The 15,779-nt window shown below is 35.5% G+C and overlaps 4 protein-coding genes across 13 annotated transcripts; 3 read left to right on the top strand and 1 right to left on the bottom strand.

Moving 5' to 3' along the window:
• The first annotated feature begins 69 nt into the window (after nt 1-69).
• On the top strand, nt 70-2,383 carry LOC135166610 (fas-associated death domain protein). 4 transcript variants are annotated; one of them, XM_064129030.1, is made up of 4 exons: nt 70-567; nt 636-1,546; nt 1,623-1,753; nt 1,888-2,383. In XM_064129030.1, exons 2-4 carry the CDS (start codon nt 697-699, stop codon nt 2,017-2,019), a joined length of 1,113 nt encoding a protein of 370 aa, XP_063985100.1. In that variant the 5' UTR covers nt 70-567; nt 636-696; the 3' UTR covers nt 2,020-2,383. The 4 variants fall into 4 exon arrangements, with proteins under 4 accessions (XP_063985100.1, XP_063985101.1, XP_063985104.1 ...); XM_064129031.1 differs by having other exon boundaries at nt 632-1,546; XM_064129034.1 differs by having other exon boundaries at nt 70-1,069; nt 1,406-1,546.
• Nucleotides 2,047-12,556, bottom strand: LOC135166613 (eukaryotic translation initiation factor 4E-1A-like). 4 transcript variants are annotated; one of them, XM_064129041.1, is made up of 4 exons: nt 12,471-12,556; nt 4,153-4,331; nt 3,185-3,502; nt 2,047-2,705 (listed from the first exon to the last, which is right to left on the bottom strand). In XM_064129041.1, exons 1-4 carry the CDS (start codon nt 12,498-12,500, stop codon nt 2,591-2,593), a joined length of 642 nt encoding a protein of 213 aa, XP_063985111.1. In that variant the 5' UTR covers nt 12,501-12,556; the 3' UTR covers nt 2,047-2,590. The 4 variants fall into 4 exon arrangements, with proteins under 4 accessions (XP_063985111.1, XP_063985110.1, XP_063985112.1 ...); XM_064129040.1 differs by lacking the exon at nt 12,471-12,556 and adding an exon at nt 4,951-5,040; XM_064129042.1 differs by lacking the exon at nt 12,471-12,556 and adding an exon at nt 4,639-4,795.
• On the top strand, nt 5,381-9,679 carry LOC135166605 (uncharacterized). 4 transcript variants are annotated; one of them, XM_064129022.1, is made up of 5 exons: nt 5,381-5,824; nt 5,936-6,702; nt 7,006-7,615; nt 7,931-9,082; nt 9,352-9,679. In XM_064129022.1, exons 3-5 carry the CDS (start codon nt 7,031-7,033, stop codon nt 9,406-9,408), a joined length of 1,794 nt encoding a protein of 597 aa, XP_063985092.1. In that variant the 5' UTR covers nt 5,381-5,824; nt 5,936-6,702; nt 7,006-7,030; the 3' UTR covers nt 9,409-9,679. The 4 variants fall into 4 exon arrangements, with proteins under 4 accessions (XP_063985092.1, XP_063985091.1, XP_063985090.1 ...); XM_064129021.1 differs by having other exon boundaries at nt 5,936-6,785; XM_064129020.1 differs by lacking the exon at nt 5,936-6,702 and having other exon boundaries at nt 6,989-7,615.
• LOC135166612 (proliferating cell nuclear antigen) lies at nt 10,155-14,629 on the top strand. The gene is made up of 4 exons (XM_064129039.1): nt 10,155-10,375; nt 11,344-11,509; nt 12,302-12,446; nt 13,332-14,629. Exons 1-4 carry the CDS (start codon nt 10,155-10,157, stop codon nt 13,586-13,588), a joined length of 789 nt encoding a protein of 262 aa, XP_063985109.1. The 3' UTR covers nt 13,589-14,629.
• Nucleotides 14,630-15,779: the final 1,150 nt, after the last annotated feature.

The following is a 15,779-nucleotide window of genomic DNA, read 5'->3' as shown; positions in this document are numbered from 1 at the left end:
TAGAAAAATATTTTTTTGACGTGGGGTGTGAGTCAACTTTCAGGAGAGAAATTGGACTGGAAAACATGGCGATCGGTCATGGAAAGCCCGAAAAAAACGTGAAGTACAATGGAATTATCAAAAAAGTTATACACTTTTACAATTTCATGTGGATCATGTTAGAGATAGACTACTTGCAAAAATTATAGGGGAGATTGGTAACTATTATGGGAGCGGTTTCAACCGCAATATTTTGTAGCGGTGGTGCATGAATTACAATGGTGAACGTATCCGTCGGTAAGACAGTGGGCTGGTCACCTGCGAGAACTTGTTCCCTGGGGTCTGTCATCTTTGTATCACAATTCACGACAGACACAATGAGAATCCAGACAAAAATGAGAGATCATCAGAATAATCAAATCACATGACAAAGCTTCACTGGCGCATATACTCTACAACGGTTACCGTAAGAACCTGTGACAATAGTAATATCATCCCCGTCTGTTATCACTTACTCGTCTGCATCGGAATTCTGATAATATCTCATTACGAGTGTGTGAATGACAAGGAAAGCCATTGGCTGAGCCGGTAAGTGGCTCGACAATCAGAGAGTTCGTGAAAATCCAGGAACATTAACTCAACGACTTCACAGACAGGGGATTCCCATAACAAATTTCACTGGTCCTCGAAGGTCGAGGAAGTGAGGAAGCAACGAGTATGACGCGAGATATGGAACCAGACCTGATACATCAAAATTTTCTATCAAGACAATCTAAATTCACCGAGTTGATACAATATTTCGTTGAGATTTCGGCCCCACATGTGACCGGAGAAGTTCTAGAAATGATCAAAGAGTATTATTCCGGAGTAATCGATTCAAAACGTGACCGAGCTCGTGTTAAGGACATCGCAGGACTCCTGCGAATCTTGGAGAAACGTGATGTTCTCAGATACGATTCTATAGAGCCACTGAAACAAATTGCTATCCAGTGCATCAGAGACACAATTTTAATACAAAGGTTAGATTGCTACGAAGCTGAAATCAAGAACGAACGACCATTGCTACCGATCAATCATTACAAATACAGTGGTGAGTATTTAGTGAGTACAAGTGTCACAGAATGTCTGTTAAGTGATAGAGATTATGGTGAACGAAATGATGATCATGAAATTTTCAATCTTCGAGTCGAAGAGGCACAGGGTTTTGATGTTAATGAAGAACAGTTATCAACCCATAGCAGTGTTCCAGAGAACAGATGCTCTGGATCAAAATGCTTTTGTCATTCACATCACTCACATTATTTTTTATTCATGAAGAGTAGTCGATGGAGGGAACGATTTTCCCTGATTACGGTCTTGCCGTTGTTTATATTAATTATTATGGGGGCAATTTATATACAATATCCTTATCGTCAATCGTCAGCAGTTTGGGGATCCAGCCAGGGTTCCTCAAGCCAGTCACATGCTGTGAATTTCTATCCTAATGAAACACCACTGCCTGTTTTTCCCTATACGGCACTTTCTCCACCAACATCTGGTCGACCAATCTCAGCCGTTCAAGAGCAAGGTATATTTTATTATGTAAAAATGCAATGACATTTGATTTTTCAATTGAGTTTATTTATTAAAATATTGAATTTCAGTGTTCCAGAGACTCAGCGAAAACCTTGGAAAGTACTGGAGAGACGTGGCCAGATTTCTGAATGTCAAAGAGTACGAAATTGATGCGATTGACGAGAAAACTCATTTAAGCCCTAAAGAAAGAGCCTACGAGGTAAAACATCTGGAGCTTTTTTTACTGCTGATAATAGGAGAGAAGTTTTTTTCAAAAATTGTTCATCATTACCCCTAGAAATTGTTCTTAAAAATTCTTGGAAGTTGAATAATCTCGTTATTATGTACCACTAGGCCCTTCTGATATTCATATCCAGATGTAACTACAACTGGAAAGTGAAAATACAACAAGCACTGGAGAAAGCACGACGGAAAGACTTGGCTGAGATGATAAATGAAATTATGCTGTCTGATAATGTGCAGTAATATTTTTTTTCTCAATAAAGACGCGAATTTTTCATATAAATCATGTATTATTATTAAATTGAAAATTACAAGAAATATTCTAGCGATAAATTGAATGCGTGCATTTTTTAAAATGAAAATTCGAGTAAACGTACATATAATCGTAGAATTAACTATTCAGGGGCTTTACATTGTCTATGGCTTAGAAACAAACTTTGCAACACAGAAATACAACAACCCGCACGTATTTCCCGTAAACCTAATAAATCTAAGTATGATACAATGTTACCCCTCTGAGTTATTTATCCATTTTGTATTTAATCAGTTAATACTTCCTCTAAATAAATGTACGGTCACTCGTCTTAGCCAAGATCATTGAATTACAGAAGAAAAATGGGATCAACATTTTGTTCAAGTTGAAAATTACTTTGTAGACTCGACACATTTGCACTCTATGATAAACGCCTCCGTGATGGTTTTTAAAATTCGTTGGCAAAATTTTAGTTAATTTTTTATTTCGATGCAATTTTTTTTTGCTCAACGAATATACTTTATTAAATTAACTGCGATGAAAAACATAAAAATATTCCATCTAAACTTGATAAGTATTCTTCGTGGCACTTCCAGCCTTTATCATTGTGTCTTTGTGTACTTGATATCCTATGGTCTGTCTTTGATGAATTCCCAATCGTTCCTTCAATTTTCTCCTGAAAATTAAAAATAACAATCAATTTTTCTATTCTTACTTCACGACTCGAATGTAATCGGATATTATTAATATTATTTTTTAGAAAACCGATCGAAAAACTTTTCTTAGTTACATTATATAAATCGGTTATAAGGTGACCACCAGATCCAGTATTACTCCTGTCTTCCGAATTTCAATCCAACCGCAAGGAAAATAGTAAATATATAATTCTCGAAACTCTGTCCCATGCAAAATTCCCCTCAGCAAAAATTCTCCAGACAAATTCTCCCATTGACAATTTTCCCACGGAAATTTATTATTTATTCATTTATTTATTCAAATTTATTATTTATTATTTATCTGTTCAAGTCCTTAATAACAGTAGATTTCACCTACAGAGAACGGGAATCCTCGCAATCGCGTTGGAATTTAATTTTTTTATGTAAAATGAGGTCGGAAAAAATGTTAAATTGATACAATTCAAGTTCATCTACTCACCCAATCTCTAAGACACTCTGTGATCTTGTAGCATCAGCCGTCCACGCAGCCAATTTATCTCCCTTGGTCCTGACATTGACAACAGCCCCACAAATATCATCAGAGTAATCATCAAAAGCCTCACCAATCATGCAAAGGAGTATCTCAAGCCAGAGACGATCAAGATCGTAGGTTCTCTGCTTCTTATCCAGCTGCATGAGCCATCTTCCACCCTGTTTATTAGCATCGTCCTCCCACATTGGCCGGATTCCCTTTTTGAACATACTGTAATCGCAGCCCTGTTTCAGCTCAGAAGCCAAGATAATGTGATTGTACAACCTGAAATGATGAACATTGTTCGTATAAACCGGCACTTGTAGAGTGGAATAAGAACGATAAAAGGATTTTCAAGTTTCTTCTTAGTTTTAGACTATTATTTATTACTGTTTGACTATCGCGAGTGCCGCAACATAAAAATTGTATAATAAAACGTGATTTATTTCAGTTTTCCACAAAGGAAGATTCATACTAATAATTTATACTATTACTGAGTATAAATTAGCAATAACTTAGTAATAATTTAGCAATCTGTTTTCGAGTGATTTATAATTCACAAAAAAATTTGATTTCGTTCGAAAAATAACAAAACGTTAAATGATAAAGTCAGTACTGAGGTAGTGGGCAGTCTCATTCACAAGACACATACATTAGTACATTCACACTACCATTTATGTATGTATATATGTGTATATATATGTCTTTTCCCTTGACCCAATATTATATCGTCAACCGTATGAAGTGTACCATCAACTTTCATTATTTTTAAACATTACTTTAAAAGTTTTTCCATTTTTTTTCAATTATGTTTTTAGATTTCTGAAAATTTTTACTATCAATAGGAAGTCAGCTTAGAGATAAATGGCTCATTTCTCCACTTGTATTAATATCGAGTGGCAAATTATATTTCAATAGGTGATGTCAATGCTTACGCCCAGAAATCCTCAACTGTATCGAAGCTGGAGATCTCTCTTTGACTTTCTTCCCACGTCTTTTGCCTGTCGTGTGTATAGTACCAGAATGTCCACGTATTTTGAAGTGGATGCTTGATGAGAAGTTCAGGGGGATATTCCTCGAGACTAGCTACCTCCTGATCCTTCTTCTCAACCTCCTGAAAAATAAAGAATCGAGTTATCTCAAGAAATGCATCACGTATCAAAAAATTAAATAAAAAAAGACATTGAATTTCTCTAACAAATTTTATAAATAGTAAAATAGCTTTCAGATCCTAAAAAATGCCGGACTAAAATGCAATTCCCTAGCATTAACCTCTCAACCCATCACTGGGTATTCCCCATCATGAAACTTTGAAAATTGAAATTTGGTAAATGCTACCATGTGGGTCGAAAATTCTACAAATGTCAGAACCGACACAAAGCATAAACGCGATCATTCCCTTAATACAGATGTTTCAATACCGTGTTGCCTCCCATAGCTCCAAAACTATCGATAGCTAAATATCTTCTCAGAGAATGTCCTAGAACACCAAAAGTCAAGACTCGCGAATGCTACAGCATAAGTAAGGTTATGTCTATTTGTAGAATAGACAATATGGATTGAACGTGTGTGTGAGAACGGGACAGGCGGAGTGTACCGACCGGAATGGCCATGCTGACACCCCTACATCCACTATTATCACCGCAAATCATGTAAATTCTTCATTGAACCGATCCACCGACATTAATCACGAATACTAACAGTCAATTTTTCATTATTTCCTAAAATCATACCTCAATTTCGTCAGTATTATTAGTAGCCATGTCACACAGTGATGCACGCCAATACACACACAAGAAAAAGACCTCTCAAATAAAAAGTTGGTGTGGAAACGTTGGAGACATCTGCAGGAAAAATTGTGATCCGATCATATGGCGATTGCACTGCACTGGACCAATGAGAAAAAAAGTTTGATGCCTGAAGTTAGCTGATGGTCTATGTGGCTATCTTCATTCATCTGCTTTTACTTTCTTGAATGCAAAATAATTCTAGACTGTCGATTGAACACAAACTCAACCGCAGTATGTCTCCTCCTGAGCTTTGTTTAACCTATTTTAACATTGAGAGTCGCCCATTCATAACCAACGCCAAAAATGGTGTTCCTGACGTGATGACGTATCCCATTTCATTTCCATAATTCGTTACTTTCGCAAAATAATAACAGATGGCGTCAGAGATCGGTCACTCAATTCGTGGCCGTCACAAACAAGAGCAATTAACTGATAATCCTGTCGTATCTAATATTCCTGCAAAGTAATGATTGAAAAACTAACCTCAAAATCTATTTTTTCACATTTGTCTGATCCAGGATTGTCTGCTGTTACGTGGAACAATTACTGAGGGTTTATTCTATTCCGTAAAATCCACAATTTGGACCACCCGCCCCTCCGTAAACGAAACAAAAATGGCGCTAGTCTAGGGTCGCCAACGTAAACTACGTGTTGGCACACCTGATCTGACTTGTTTGGCATTTATCTATTATTTATTCAGAAGAGTCGATGAGTGTTCACTGATGCATTTGGAGATTTTGGAGTGCAGCGTCGCATTAGAAAGTAATCAATCAAAAATCAAAGGAATACGATATCGACAGACAATTCCTCGGAGGAGGTGAGTACGAGAGTTTAATGAACGTTGTGAATAGTCTAGTGATGTGTTTATGAGAACTCATTGGTTTCGAGATGCAATCGATTCGAGTGCATTTTATAAACATTATTGCAGGTTAGGGTTAAAGTAGACGCTACGGTTGATTCTAGTGGGTCGCAGTCATCCCATGCATTCTTCCAGGTTCAGAGACTGAAGACCAAACTCTTGTTTGTGAAAGTTGCCTAAGGGTCGTCTTTCAGAGTGGTCACGTGACCCAATTGATTTTTTTCTAATTACGGTCAACATAATTTTTTGATTGTTGTGAAATTTAATTTTCCACAAGTGGGAGTTCCAACTGCATGTTGGAACTTGTATTTCATAGAAATAAAAAAAATATTTTGTTTGTGTTGAGGACAAGTAAATGTCACTAGGACCTTCGAGAAATTTCTCCTTAATTTCAAAATTTGTAATGAGATTCGATGCGCGGAGCTTGTTGACTAGCCATCGCTCGAGGGCCTCGGGCCTTACACATAATTACTCTGTTGTGATTACGGAACAGAAAATGAAAAAGAATACGAGAATATAGATAAGTAGATGTGAAATAATTCATAGTACTTCATAGTTATTTTATCATGAAACAGGCAGTGAAATCACCATCAGATTAAACATTGCATATGAAGTTTTTTTGTTATCAGACAATAATCTAGAAAATGGGCAATAACTTGGACCTTAATAGTATAAATATTCAGATCTGTTAAATAATCATCCAGAGACGAAGAAAACAGGAATTTATCTAGATGAATTTTTAGAATGCGTTTTCTCCTGTAATTATTATTTTCTAATTATACAACTACCTCTGGAGTCAGCAAAACAATGATCCCGTCGATAATGTCGTGTCATAGGCGAGTATTAATTAGTGTACGAGAAAACACAACGATAAGAGTTGGTTCATGTCGTCAATATGTTTTTATCGTCAGCTGTATCGGTAATTTTTTCTCTAATTTTTTTAAATCGCTCCGAAAACTAAACAGTGGGGATTGTAATTGTTAAAATGTTTCCCATGATTCTTGAAACAAAATTCCATGAAAAATCATAAAATTGAAATCGCAAAAATCAACATTTTTCCCAATTTTTCAATTGTGTAATCAATTAACGGTGTCATAAAAAAAATAACTGTTCAATTTTCAGTTTTATTTCATTTTCAGATAAACGATAGACAACGGAATAAAAATGGCATACAGTGAGTCAGAGCCGCAGACGGCACCATATGGATATGAAACAACATATCCATACACAACATCATCTAGTGGACAACCAATAACACAGCCACTGCCAGGCCAGCCGCCCTTACCCCCAATGCCACCCCCAGGATCATTTGCACCAATGCCAATGTTTTCCACGATGCCCCAAGTCCCCCAACTCCAGACATGGGGGCAAGCACACCCCTGGCAGTGGATAACACCCCAGGCAGCAGCTCCAATACCAACTCAACCCGCCCGCGACATAAATAATGCGTTGAAACAAACTCAAGGGAATTATGCTCGTCGAGACAGATTCAATCACAATCGGAACAATGTTTATGCACAAAGGGGTCACTTCAATAGAAATGAGAGGAGAAGATTCAGGCATCAACAACAACCTGGGCAATTTGATCCGGCAATGGGGCCTTATTGGCAAGGAATCGACTGGCAGAGGGCGAATTTCGGTGCAACACAGGGCGATGGGGTCGTTAATCAAATTCAAGTCAACAGTCCATCGGCTGCTGGTAGTGCTGATAAATCAGACGCTGGTGATCAAAAAGTGAAGATTGTATCGGTGAGTTCGTCACACGCACAAAAATCATTAAGGGACATTTCGCTTGTTGACAATGACAGAATAGAGGATTTTTACCTCCGAGGGTTCGGCAGGAATTGACAATAATATTGGGCATTTGAATATTTGCTTTTATATTTTTTGAGTTATTGAACTTATGATAATCGGCATTCAGTGATGTAGATTAGATAAGTATTGGGTAACACCAATTTCATCATTGAAATTACTTTCATTTCTAACAATCTGGAGTAAATATTTTACACAACATCAACCTTAACAAGTAGTTTCTAATAATCTATGATATCTGATTTTTTTCAGGAAGAACCTGTAAAAAAAAATAAACCACGGAAGCCAATGTCCCAAACGTATCCGATCCGAAATTGGAATTTAGAGGATGCAGTGAGTGCATTGAAAGTAGAAAATAAGTACAATCGAACCGTTCGAGCTCAAAGTCTGATAATAAAATTCCCCGATCCCGATCTTAACAAGGACATTGTGAAAGAATTCCATTCAGGCATCGAAAATATTCACTTCCAAAGTCCCAGTGGGCCACGATATTGTTTCGTTCAAATGGCTGAAAATGTAGATATAGACAAAGCTATTGAGGATCTGGAGAAAATACCATTTGGTGTTGGACACTTAAAAGTGGAGAGAAAATCCCTGAGGGACGAGGATTATCCACAACCAGAGGAAATTGACCCCTACACACTTTACGTCGGCAATCTCCCGGAGTCAGTAAATGTCAATGAGGTGAAGAATAAATTCCCTACGGCGACGAGAGTTGATGTTGGATATGCCCAAAAAATGAGAAATACACGTTACGCATTTATTCGATATGCGAATGTCGAGGATTCGATAGCAGCTTACAAAGTCGCGCACAATCTCATGTGGGATACCAGGAGTATTATCGTCAGGTTCCGACGACAACGGGGCAACACTTGTTTACCTGGGGAAACTAAAAATAATTCGAAAAAAGTCAAGGACGAAGTGGAAGCGAATTCTCGAGTTAAAAAAGAAACGGCGGTGTGTAACGGAACTGAGGGGAAGAGTAAGGGTGAGACGATTCCGAGGAAAAAGGGCTCGATACAGAGGGATAAAACGTCGGTTGCACCTACTGCCATTATACAGCAAAATCAACCATGGACATCAAAGTCGCCACCACAGGCGTCCGAGGCTGCGGAGCCTCCACCTCCTAAAGATTCCACTGATCACCCCGAAGAAGAAATTGGAACATTAACGGCGATAAAAGAAGAACCTCAGGATTACGATGAGTTGGATATGACATACATTCCCATGGGAGATGACGATTCTGACGATGAAAATGATGAACCCGACGAGATAAATTTTACCAACGATGAGATGGATGAGTACGACGATAATGACCAGGATGATAATGATGATTCTGATAATTTAACTGATTTTCCAATAAAAGATAAACAGGATGATGAGACGAATTCCGATGCTTCTGATGTGAGTTTTTTTCGTATTCATATCGTCATGTTTTTATCTAATATTTCATAAGAAATCTTTCCTGACTTTAATCGAATAGATTTGCGCACTTTCATACAATTGAAAAATTGGATTGGACGACATGAGATTAATTTACAAATTATTTGAAGAGAATTGATTTCCATAAAAATAAATAAAAAAATTTCGGAGAAATGTCCCCCTTTGCATCCCATTTTTTGCTAATGTTTTATATTTTATGAATTATAGTAACAAAATTTACTTTTTTTCAGCATTTGGATCGCATGTTTAGTGCCATAACAAATACAGCTGGAGATATTGAACTATAATTCAACAGTGCCGAACTACTGGACTTCCACCATTGATACGAATGAAAATTGTAAATATTAAAACTTTGTAAAACGCTTCTTCTACGTGACAGCTAAATAATTAATTTCTATCTGTCTCGTTATCATTAACCACACATACAGTGATACTTCTTGGGCATTAATTTATAGATTTATGGTATTGATTTTAATTATAAATTCCAACGGCCCATTGGAGAAATGCGTGATATGTGTAATTTTAATGATTGTACATTAAAAACTGATTTTTTCTCAAGGTATTGGCTATATTCACTAATCCCTACTAATATTTATTCTCGATTTTGTTTCATCTATATAGACAAACTCAACAGGTGACACGTGTAATTAATATGATAAAAAAATATACTTTAGAATATCCCATAAAAATACTTTTGACCAAAATATTACGAATAAAAAATATCAAAAATAAATTTGCATTCCATAAAAAATACGACATAATTTTAATCTCCCCAGAGTTTGAATTCTGCCGCGCGGAAGTGAGCGTCGGCCATACTCGAAGGGGCCTGCGCATCAAGTGTTTCTCATGAAAAGCGCGGGAGAAAGCGTCAGCGTTACGAGGGGAAAAGAGTGCGCGATATTCCGGATGCTTTGTCTCCATCTCCACTCTCCACTCTTGTTGCGTCGTTTGCCGGTTGTTCCTCGCACGCGAGATCCTTAGAAAATTTGTCTATCTTTCACCGATAAATAACAACAATTGAAAAATAGTGAAAATGTTCGAGGCACGTTTGATACAGAGTGCAATCCTGAAGAAGGTTTTGGATGCAGTTAAGGATCTACTCACTGAAGCTACCTTTGAATGCTCTGATTCGGGAATTACGGTACAGGCTATGGACAACGCTCACGTATCCCTGGTATCCTTGAGCCTCAGAAGCGATGGATTCGATAAATACAGATGTGATCGAAATCTATCAATGGGAATGGCTATTGCAACGTAAGAAAAATTTCTAATTTATTTTCATTCTCGATTTGATAGGTTATGGTTTCCCTGGTGGTTATGCGTTCGTTCAAGTGCAGAGGCTAATTGGACATACGCCCTTTGGTGTGGTGTTAATGACTCAGTCAATTGGTGACAGGAAAAATGTTTTTTCCATGAAATATTTTTTTTTTTGATAAACTTTCTCTGGGTTTAAGTATTTATCAAAATTTAATTTATGAAAATTGCAAAAATGTTGTGGTGGTTCCATATCACCCTGTTCACTAATTAATGATGATGGGATTTTTTATTTAATTTGTAATAAAATGCAACAATTTTTGCCATGAAATAAGCAATTTGGTTCGTTTGTGACGGAGGTACAATATAATGAATAGATTTTTTCGATTTATCTTTGGAAGAAAAAAAAATCAAACGGTCATTTTCCCTCAACTGTTCACTTGCGAATGAAAATGTTAAATGTTTTTGGTTGAATTGTTGTTAACGTGGGCTAATTTATTTTCTGTAATGGGGTAAGCCTCAATTAATGATTTGTTAACTTTAATTCAATAAAATTGAGAAATCAAATAATTATTTTGCCATGTTCTCGTCTGTTAATAACTGATGATATGATTGTTCACCTAATTGTCAGTAAAGAAGGAAAATTTTTTCCCAAAAATTTTCAATTTTTTTCTACTGCAAATAGGTTTTCTTGCTGATTTATTAAAAAAAAATCCAATTTATTTTATGAGTATTAGAGCAGATGGGGTGGTTTTACTCATTTTTCCTGTTAATTAATGAAGACGTAACTTTTTACAAATTTGTTATTAAAGTGGAAGAGTTTTCCTCCTGCAATTTTCAATTTTTCTCTTTTGCATCGAGTCCGGTTTCAATTTACGGTTTTTTTTTTCAATTTATGAATATAAAAAGATCTAGTATTTGCTTGACGTGACAGTAGTTAATGGAGACGTGTATTTTGGATGTTTCAGCATGTCCAAAATCTTGAAATGTGCTGGGTCTGAAGATACCGTGACCCTGAGGGCTGCGGATAATCCTGACACTGTGGCATTTATTTTTGAATCATCGAACAAAGAAAAATTAGCTGAGTATGAGATGAAACTCATCAACATGGATCAAGAGCATCTTGGAATACCGGTGATTATCAATTTTAAAACAAAGTACAAGTAATTAAGGATGTCCACGTGTTTTTTCGAGTTTGATACAGTTCACACAATGAAATCACTTATTTTCAATCACCACTTTAATTTAGTCAATTAAATTGTGTGAGAAAATTTAACAAATAACGAAATCTTATTATGTAAATATATTTGCAGTTCAAACAGATGTTTTTTTTTATCGTGGAGGACGGTTTATGAATTATTTCTACGAAATACTTCTGTATAATTGACCGACTTATTTTATTTTTAATGGGATTCGTCACAAGAAACTCGTGATCGGCCCTGGCCCGAAGGCCTTGCCTCCCCAATCTATATCATTTGAGGAACAATTCATGGTTATTTTTAACAATTACAATTTCTCACTATTCCATCAATTTTCCCAGGGAAATTTTGAAAATTTGTTTCACTGAATACAATGAAAACAGTATCAGAATTTTTTCTTTTAGATCTTTTAAATTCTCAAATGTAGATTTATAGAATTCAAATAATTCACTGGCTGCAGCATGATCTTTAACTCCTAAAACTAAGTTCATTAAAAAAAATAACCAAAACATCTGGACGTTAACAACTAAATATTTCCACTTTTTTAAATTTTTGAACAAATTTCCTGCGGAAAATTATCGATATTTTTGCAAATAAAGTATATTAATCTCTAGGAGGATCAACATACTTTCATTTGAAAAATAATTGATTTGAGCAGGAAATATATTTGAGGATTTCCAAGAAACGATCGCCGTACGTTACAAATTCAATTTTTTTTTCCCAATAGGAAACATTCTACTCTTGCGTCGTGAAAATGCCATCCCAAGAGTTTGCCAGAATTATCCGTGATCTCTCCCAATTCGGTGAAAATATCACGATTGCGTGCACCAAGGAGGGAATTAAATTCACAGCCATCGGAGACTCCGGATCAGGTAAAGAATAATTGATTCACTCACCGCTAGTGTAAGAATTCTCGTTGCCAACATCTTGACGGGACTTGCTTCAACGACAATTTCACGGTGACTGAGATATTTCGGGTTATAAAATTGTCGAAGACAAAGGACAAGAGACCTTCGCTGTCGTATTGTGTTTGTTTTTGCCGCGCCGAAACGAAAAAAAAAAAGAAAACAGTGGTCGGTTAGTTGCTAGGGATGGGTATTACCGTCGAAATACTTTCGAACGTTACAGTCTAACTTCCAAATCTAAATATTCGTTGAGTTCTCATCATAAAAGGGATTTTCAATGAATATTACTGATTTTTGACTCAGGAATTCCATCAAAGAAAGATAATTCTGTTAATTAAAACTGATTTTTTTCTCAGATTTCTTAAACTTGTTTTCACATATATTTTTTTATATATATTTTTTTTCTTAGTGTGAATATTGAGCCTCGTTCAAATTGCATTCGGTGGAGGATTATTTACATAAACATTTCTAAACGATAGATGCCTAATTCAAGTTGCTTAACTTTCAGAATTTTTATTTTTCCGACTAGGAATGGACTTTTAATCAAAGTCTGGATACAAATAATTTTTTTATGATTCCGAACCAATGACTTTCATATTTTCTAACGATTAAATGTTCATGTGCAGACCTATGAAATTTAAATAATGAAGTAATAATAAAATAACCCGACACTTGAGATCAATGGATATGAAATGAAATCTCTAATGTTCGACTGTAAAAAAAGAACGAAATTCCACTGAAGAAAAAAATCATGAAAGCACTTGAAATGGAATTTGTGAGATATTGTTAATTAATTAGTAGCTACAGCTCATATAAAAATTCTTATCGTTAACTCGTTTCTCTCGTTTCCAGCCAATGTCAAACTCGCGCAAACAGCAGATGCCGAAAAAGAGGAGGAAGCGGTGATAATCGAAATGCAGGAGTCAGTGAAGCTGTCATTCTCCTGTCGCTACTTGAATTGCTTCGTGAAAGCAACTCCCCTCTGCGCCCAAGTCCAGTTATCCCTGTCGAATGATGTACCCCTCGTCTGCGAGTACAAAATCGGTGATATCGGTCAAATCAGGTACTACCTGGCGCCTAAGATCGACGATGAGGACGATAATGCATAAACAATAGGTTGGAATGTCTCTGACTTCCAGGATCAACTTCAGTCCCTAAGAGAATTGATTTTTTCACTCCTAGTGAAAGGTCTTTCGTTGTAAAAAAAAGTGTGCCTCAACTTTGATAAAATATTCAACTGTTGTTCTAATATTTTTGATACAATCGTAAAATGCAGACCAGTATTTTTCCACTATAGTATATTGTTCAAATTTGTAATTTAAAAGTTAAGTTTGGATACTCATAGCACTACAATTTTTGTAGTTGGGCAAAGCATTTGAACAATTATAGAAAAAAAATTTCCACACCGCATCTCATCTTTAGTAAAGTTTTTTCCCTCAATTGTAATTATTTTTTCGTAGGACCATATTGTTAAATTGCCATTTTTTACTTTTTTCAAATACATAATAACGTAATACTATTTTTGAGGAAAATTCATTTGAAATAATTGTCAAGCACATTATTTGCAATAATGCAAGCGAAGTTTCAAACCAACTGTCGATATCCATCGACGTACTTCTCGTATGCGAGTACGAAATTGGGTAAATTGTTCAAATCATTCACGACCTGGCATAAAAGATGGGCGACGAAAAATTTAGCGCATGAATCCGTCACATTTTCCAATAAGTTTGAACGTCTGTCGTTCAGGATTCATTTCAATCCATCGGAAAATCGATTTGTTCACATCCAGTGAAACGTGGTTGTAAAAAAATTATGCCTTTACGTTGGTAAAATATTCAACCATTATGCAGATATTTTTCCAATATAATATATTATTCAAATTTTACATTTAAAAGTTAAGTTTGGCTCGTCACAGTAGTAGCGCAACGTAAATTGATACTACAATTTATCGTAGTTGGGCAACACGTTTCAAGATTTATAAAAATGAATATTCTACCAATATTGAGATTTTTCATCTCATCACTGGTAAAATTATTCACTTTTTCGCAATTGTGACTCTATTTTTCATAGGATCATATTGTTAAATTTCCATTTTTTTTTACTTCTGTTCAAGTATATAATAACGTAATACATTTTTTGAGGAAAATTCATTTGAAATAATTGTCAAGTACATTGTTTCCTTTAATCGATCCTCCGTAGAAACTATTCTACTCACAATTTCAACTCATCCACTTCGACATTTTTTCTAAATCCTCAATCCTAGTTTATACTATGTATAGGCTACTTTAATATAAAAATACATAATTAACTTACGAACTGGGGGAAATAAGTTTGGATCATTCAATGGATTGAATGACCTCGAAGTACTTTATAATTGTGAATCTTAAGTCTAATTTTCTTCGATTAATCTCTACTTTTAATTTTTTTTATTTATCAATGGATAGTATGATTTAAAGTTAGGGGAGGAAAAAATACTGAACCATATATTACATTTTACAATACTCGCATTAAACGCCCTTTTAACATCACTTGAGTCATTCATCATTTCTCTTTCTCTCTCTCTTGATTTTTGTTTTTTATCATTACCTCACTTACACGAATATACATGCACTCTCGAGGTACTTGTTCTATCCAGACTAATTATGGATTAATTAAATCTTTGGTAAATTGAATAAGTATGTTTTTAAGAAGATTTGACGTAGCAATTGAACGTATGATTTCCACTTTTCTTTTTAATGACAAAATTGAAGAGTCAAGGCTTCTCCTTTAGTTTGGCAATCATGATCAGCCTCTGTAGTGTGGAAAATTCGTGGTTTGGGATTTTTTTTATCTATGTAACCAGATCATGAGGGACTACAACTGAATGGGCATAAGGGGCTAAAATTTAATTACTGAAAAATGAGATTTGATTTGATAGGAGGATGTTATGTCTAATGAGTTTAAAGGGTGGATGGTTTACTTTTTTTTTTCATCTTCACAATTGAAAATATATCACAATGTTCATTAAAATTTGGATCATAGGGAGTCTCCGAAAAATTATTGTACAATAACGAACTGAACAGTTTCAAAGGGAGTTCTAATAAAGGTCAGAAAATGAATTCGGCAGAGAGGGAATTTTGAAAGTAATTCAACGTGATGACTCATAATCTGACAGCTATTGATTACCAATATAAATGACGACCTTACGGCCAATAGATACAATGAATTATTAATTAGAAAATTTTCCCCATTCGGTTTTTCAATATTATTGAAGAAGTTTTTTAGAAAATTTTCTTTCAGTGGTTTCTGGATTCAATTTTC

This window comes from Diachasmimorpha longicaudata, chromosome 10, assembly GCF_034640455.1.
Source record: "Diachasmimorpha longicaudata isolate KC_UGA_2023 chromosome 10, iyDiaLong2, whole genome shotgun sequence".
NCBI lineage: Eukaryota > Metazoa > Arthropoda > Insecta > Hymenoptera > Braconidae > Diachasmimorpha > Diachasmimorpha longicaudata.
Note: the sequence above shows the minus strand (reverse complement) of the source record. Positions and strands in the feature narration are given on the sequence as shown.

What these genes read in the sequence shown, in the direction of transcription:
- LOC135166613 (XM_064129041.1), bottom strand. Translation starts at nt 12,500, where the DNA reads ATGTTGGCAACGAGAATTCTTACACTAGCG. An exon ending in CGAGAATTCTTACACTAGCG is followed by an intron (nt 4,332 to 12,470) that starts GTGAGTGAATCA and finishes TTTATTTTTCAG; the next exon opens with GAGGTTGAGAAGAAGGATCA. An exon ending in CAGAGTGTCTTAGAGATTGG is followed by an intron (nt 2,706 to 3,184) that starts GTGAGTAGATGA and finishes TTTAATTTTCAG; the next exon opens with GAGAAAATTGAAGGAACGAT.
- LOC135166612 (XM_064129039.1), top strand. Translation starts at nt 10,155, where the DNA reads ATGTTCGAGGCACGTTTGATACAGAGTGCAATCCTGAAGAAGGTTTTG. An exon ending in ATGGGAATGGCTATTGCAAC is followed by an intron (nt 10,376 to 11,343) that starts GTAAGAAAAATT and finishes TGGATGTTTCAG; the next exon opens with CATGTCCAAAATCTTGAAAT. An exon ending in CATCGGAGACTCCGGATCAG is followed by an intron (nt 12,447 to 13,331) that starts GTAAAGAATAAT and finishes TCTCGTTTCCAG; the next exon opens with CCAATGTCAAACTCGCGCAA.
- LOC135166605 (XM_064129020.1), top strand. Translation starts at nt 7,031, where the DNA reads ATGGCATACAGTGAGTCAGAGCCGCAGACGGCACCATATGGATATGAA. An exon ending in AAAAAGTGAAGATTGTATCG is followed by an intron (nt 7,616 to 7,930) that starts GTGAGTTCGTCA and finishes GATTTTTTTCAG; the next exon opens with GAAGAACCTGTAAAAAAAAA. An exon ending in CGAATTCCGATGCTTCTGAT is followed by an intron (nt 9,083 to 9,351) that starts GTGAGTTTTTTT and finishes ACTTTTTTTCAG; the next exon opens with CATTTGGATCGCATGTTTAG.
- LOC135166610 (XM_064129030.1), top strand. Translation starts at nt 697, where the DNA reads ATGACGCGAGATATGGAACCAGACCTGATACATCAAAATTTTCTATCA. An exon ending in CTCAGCCGTTCAAGAGCAAG is followed by an intron (nt 1,547 to 1,622) that starts GTATATTTTATT and finishes ATTGAATTTCAG; the next exon opens with TGTTCCAGAGACTCAGCGAA. An exon ending in CTAAAGAAAGAGCCTACGAG is followed by an intron (nt 1,754 to 1,887) that starts GTAAAACATCTG and finishes ATGTACCACTAG; the next exon opens with GCCCTTCTGATATTCATATC.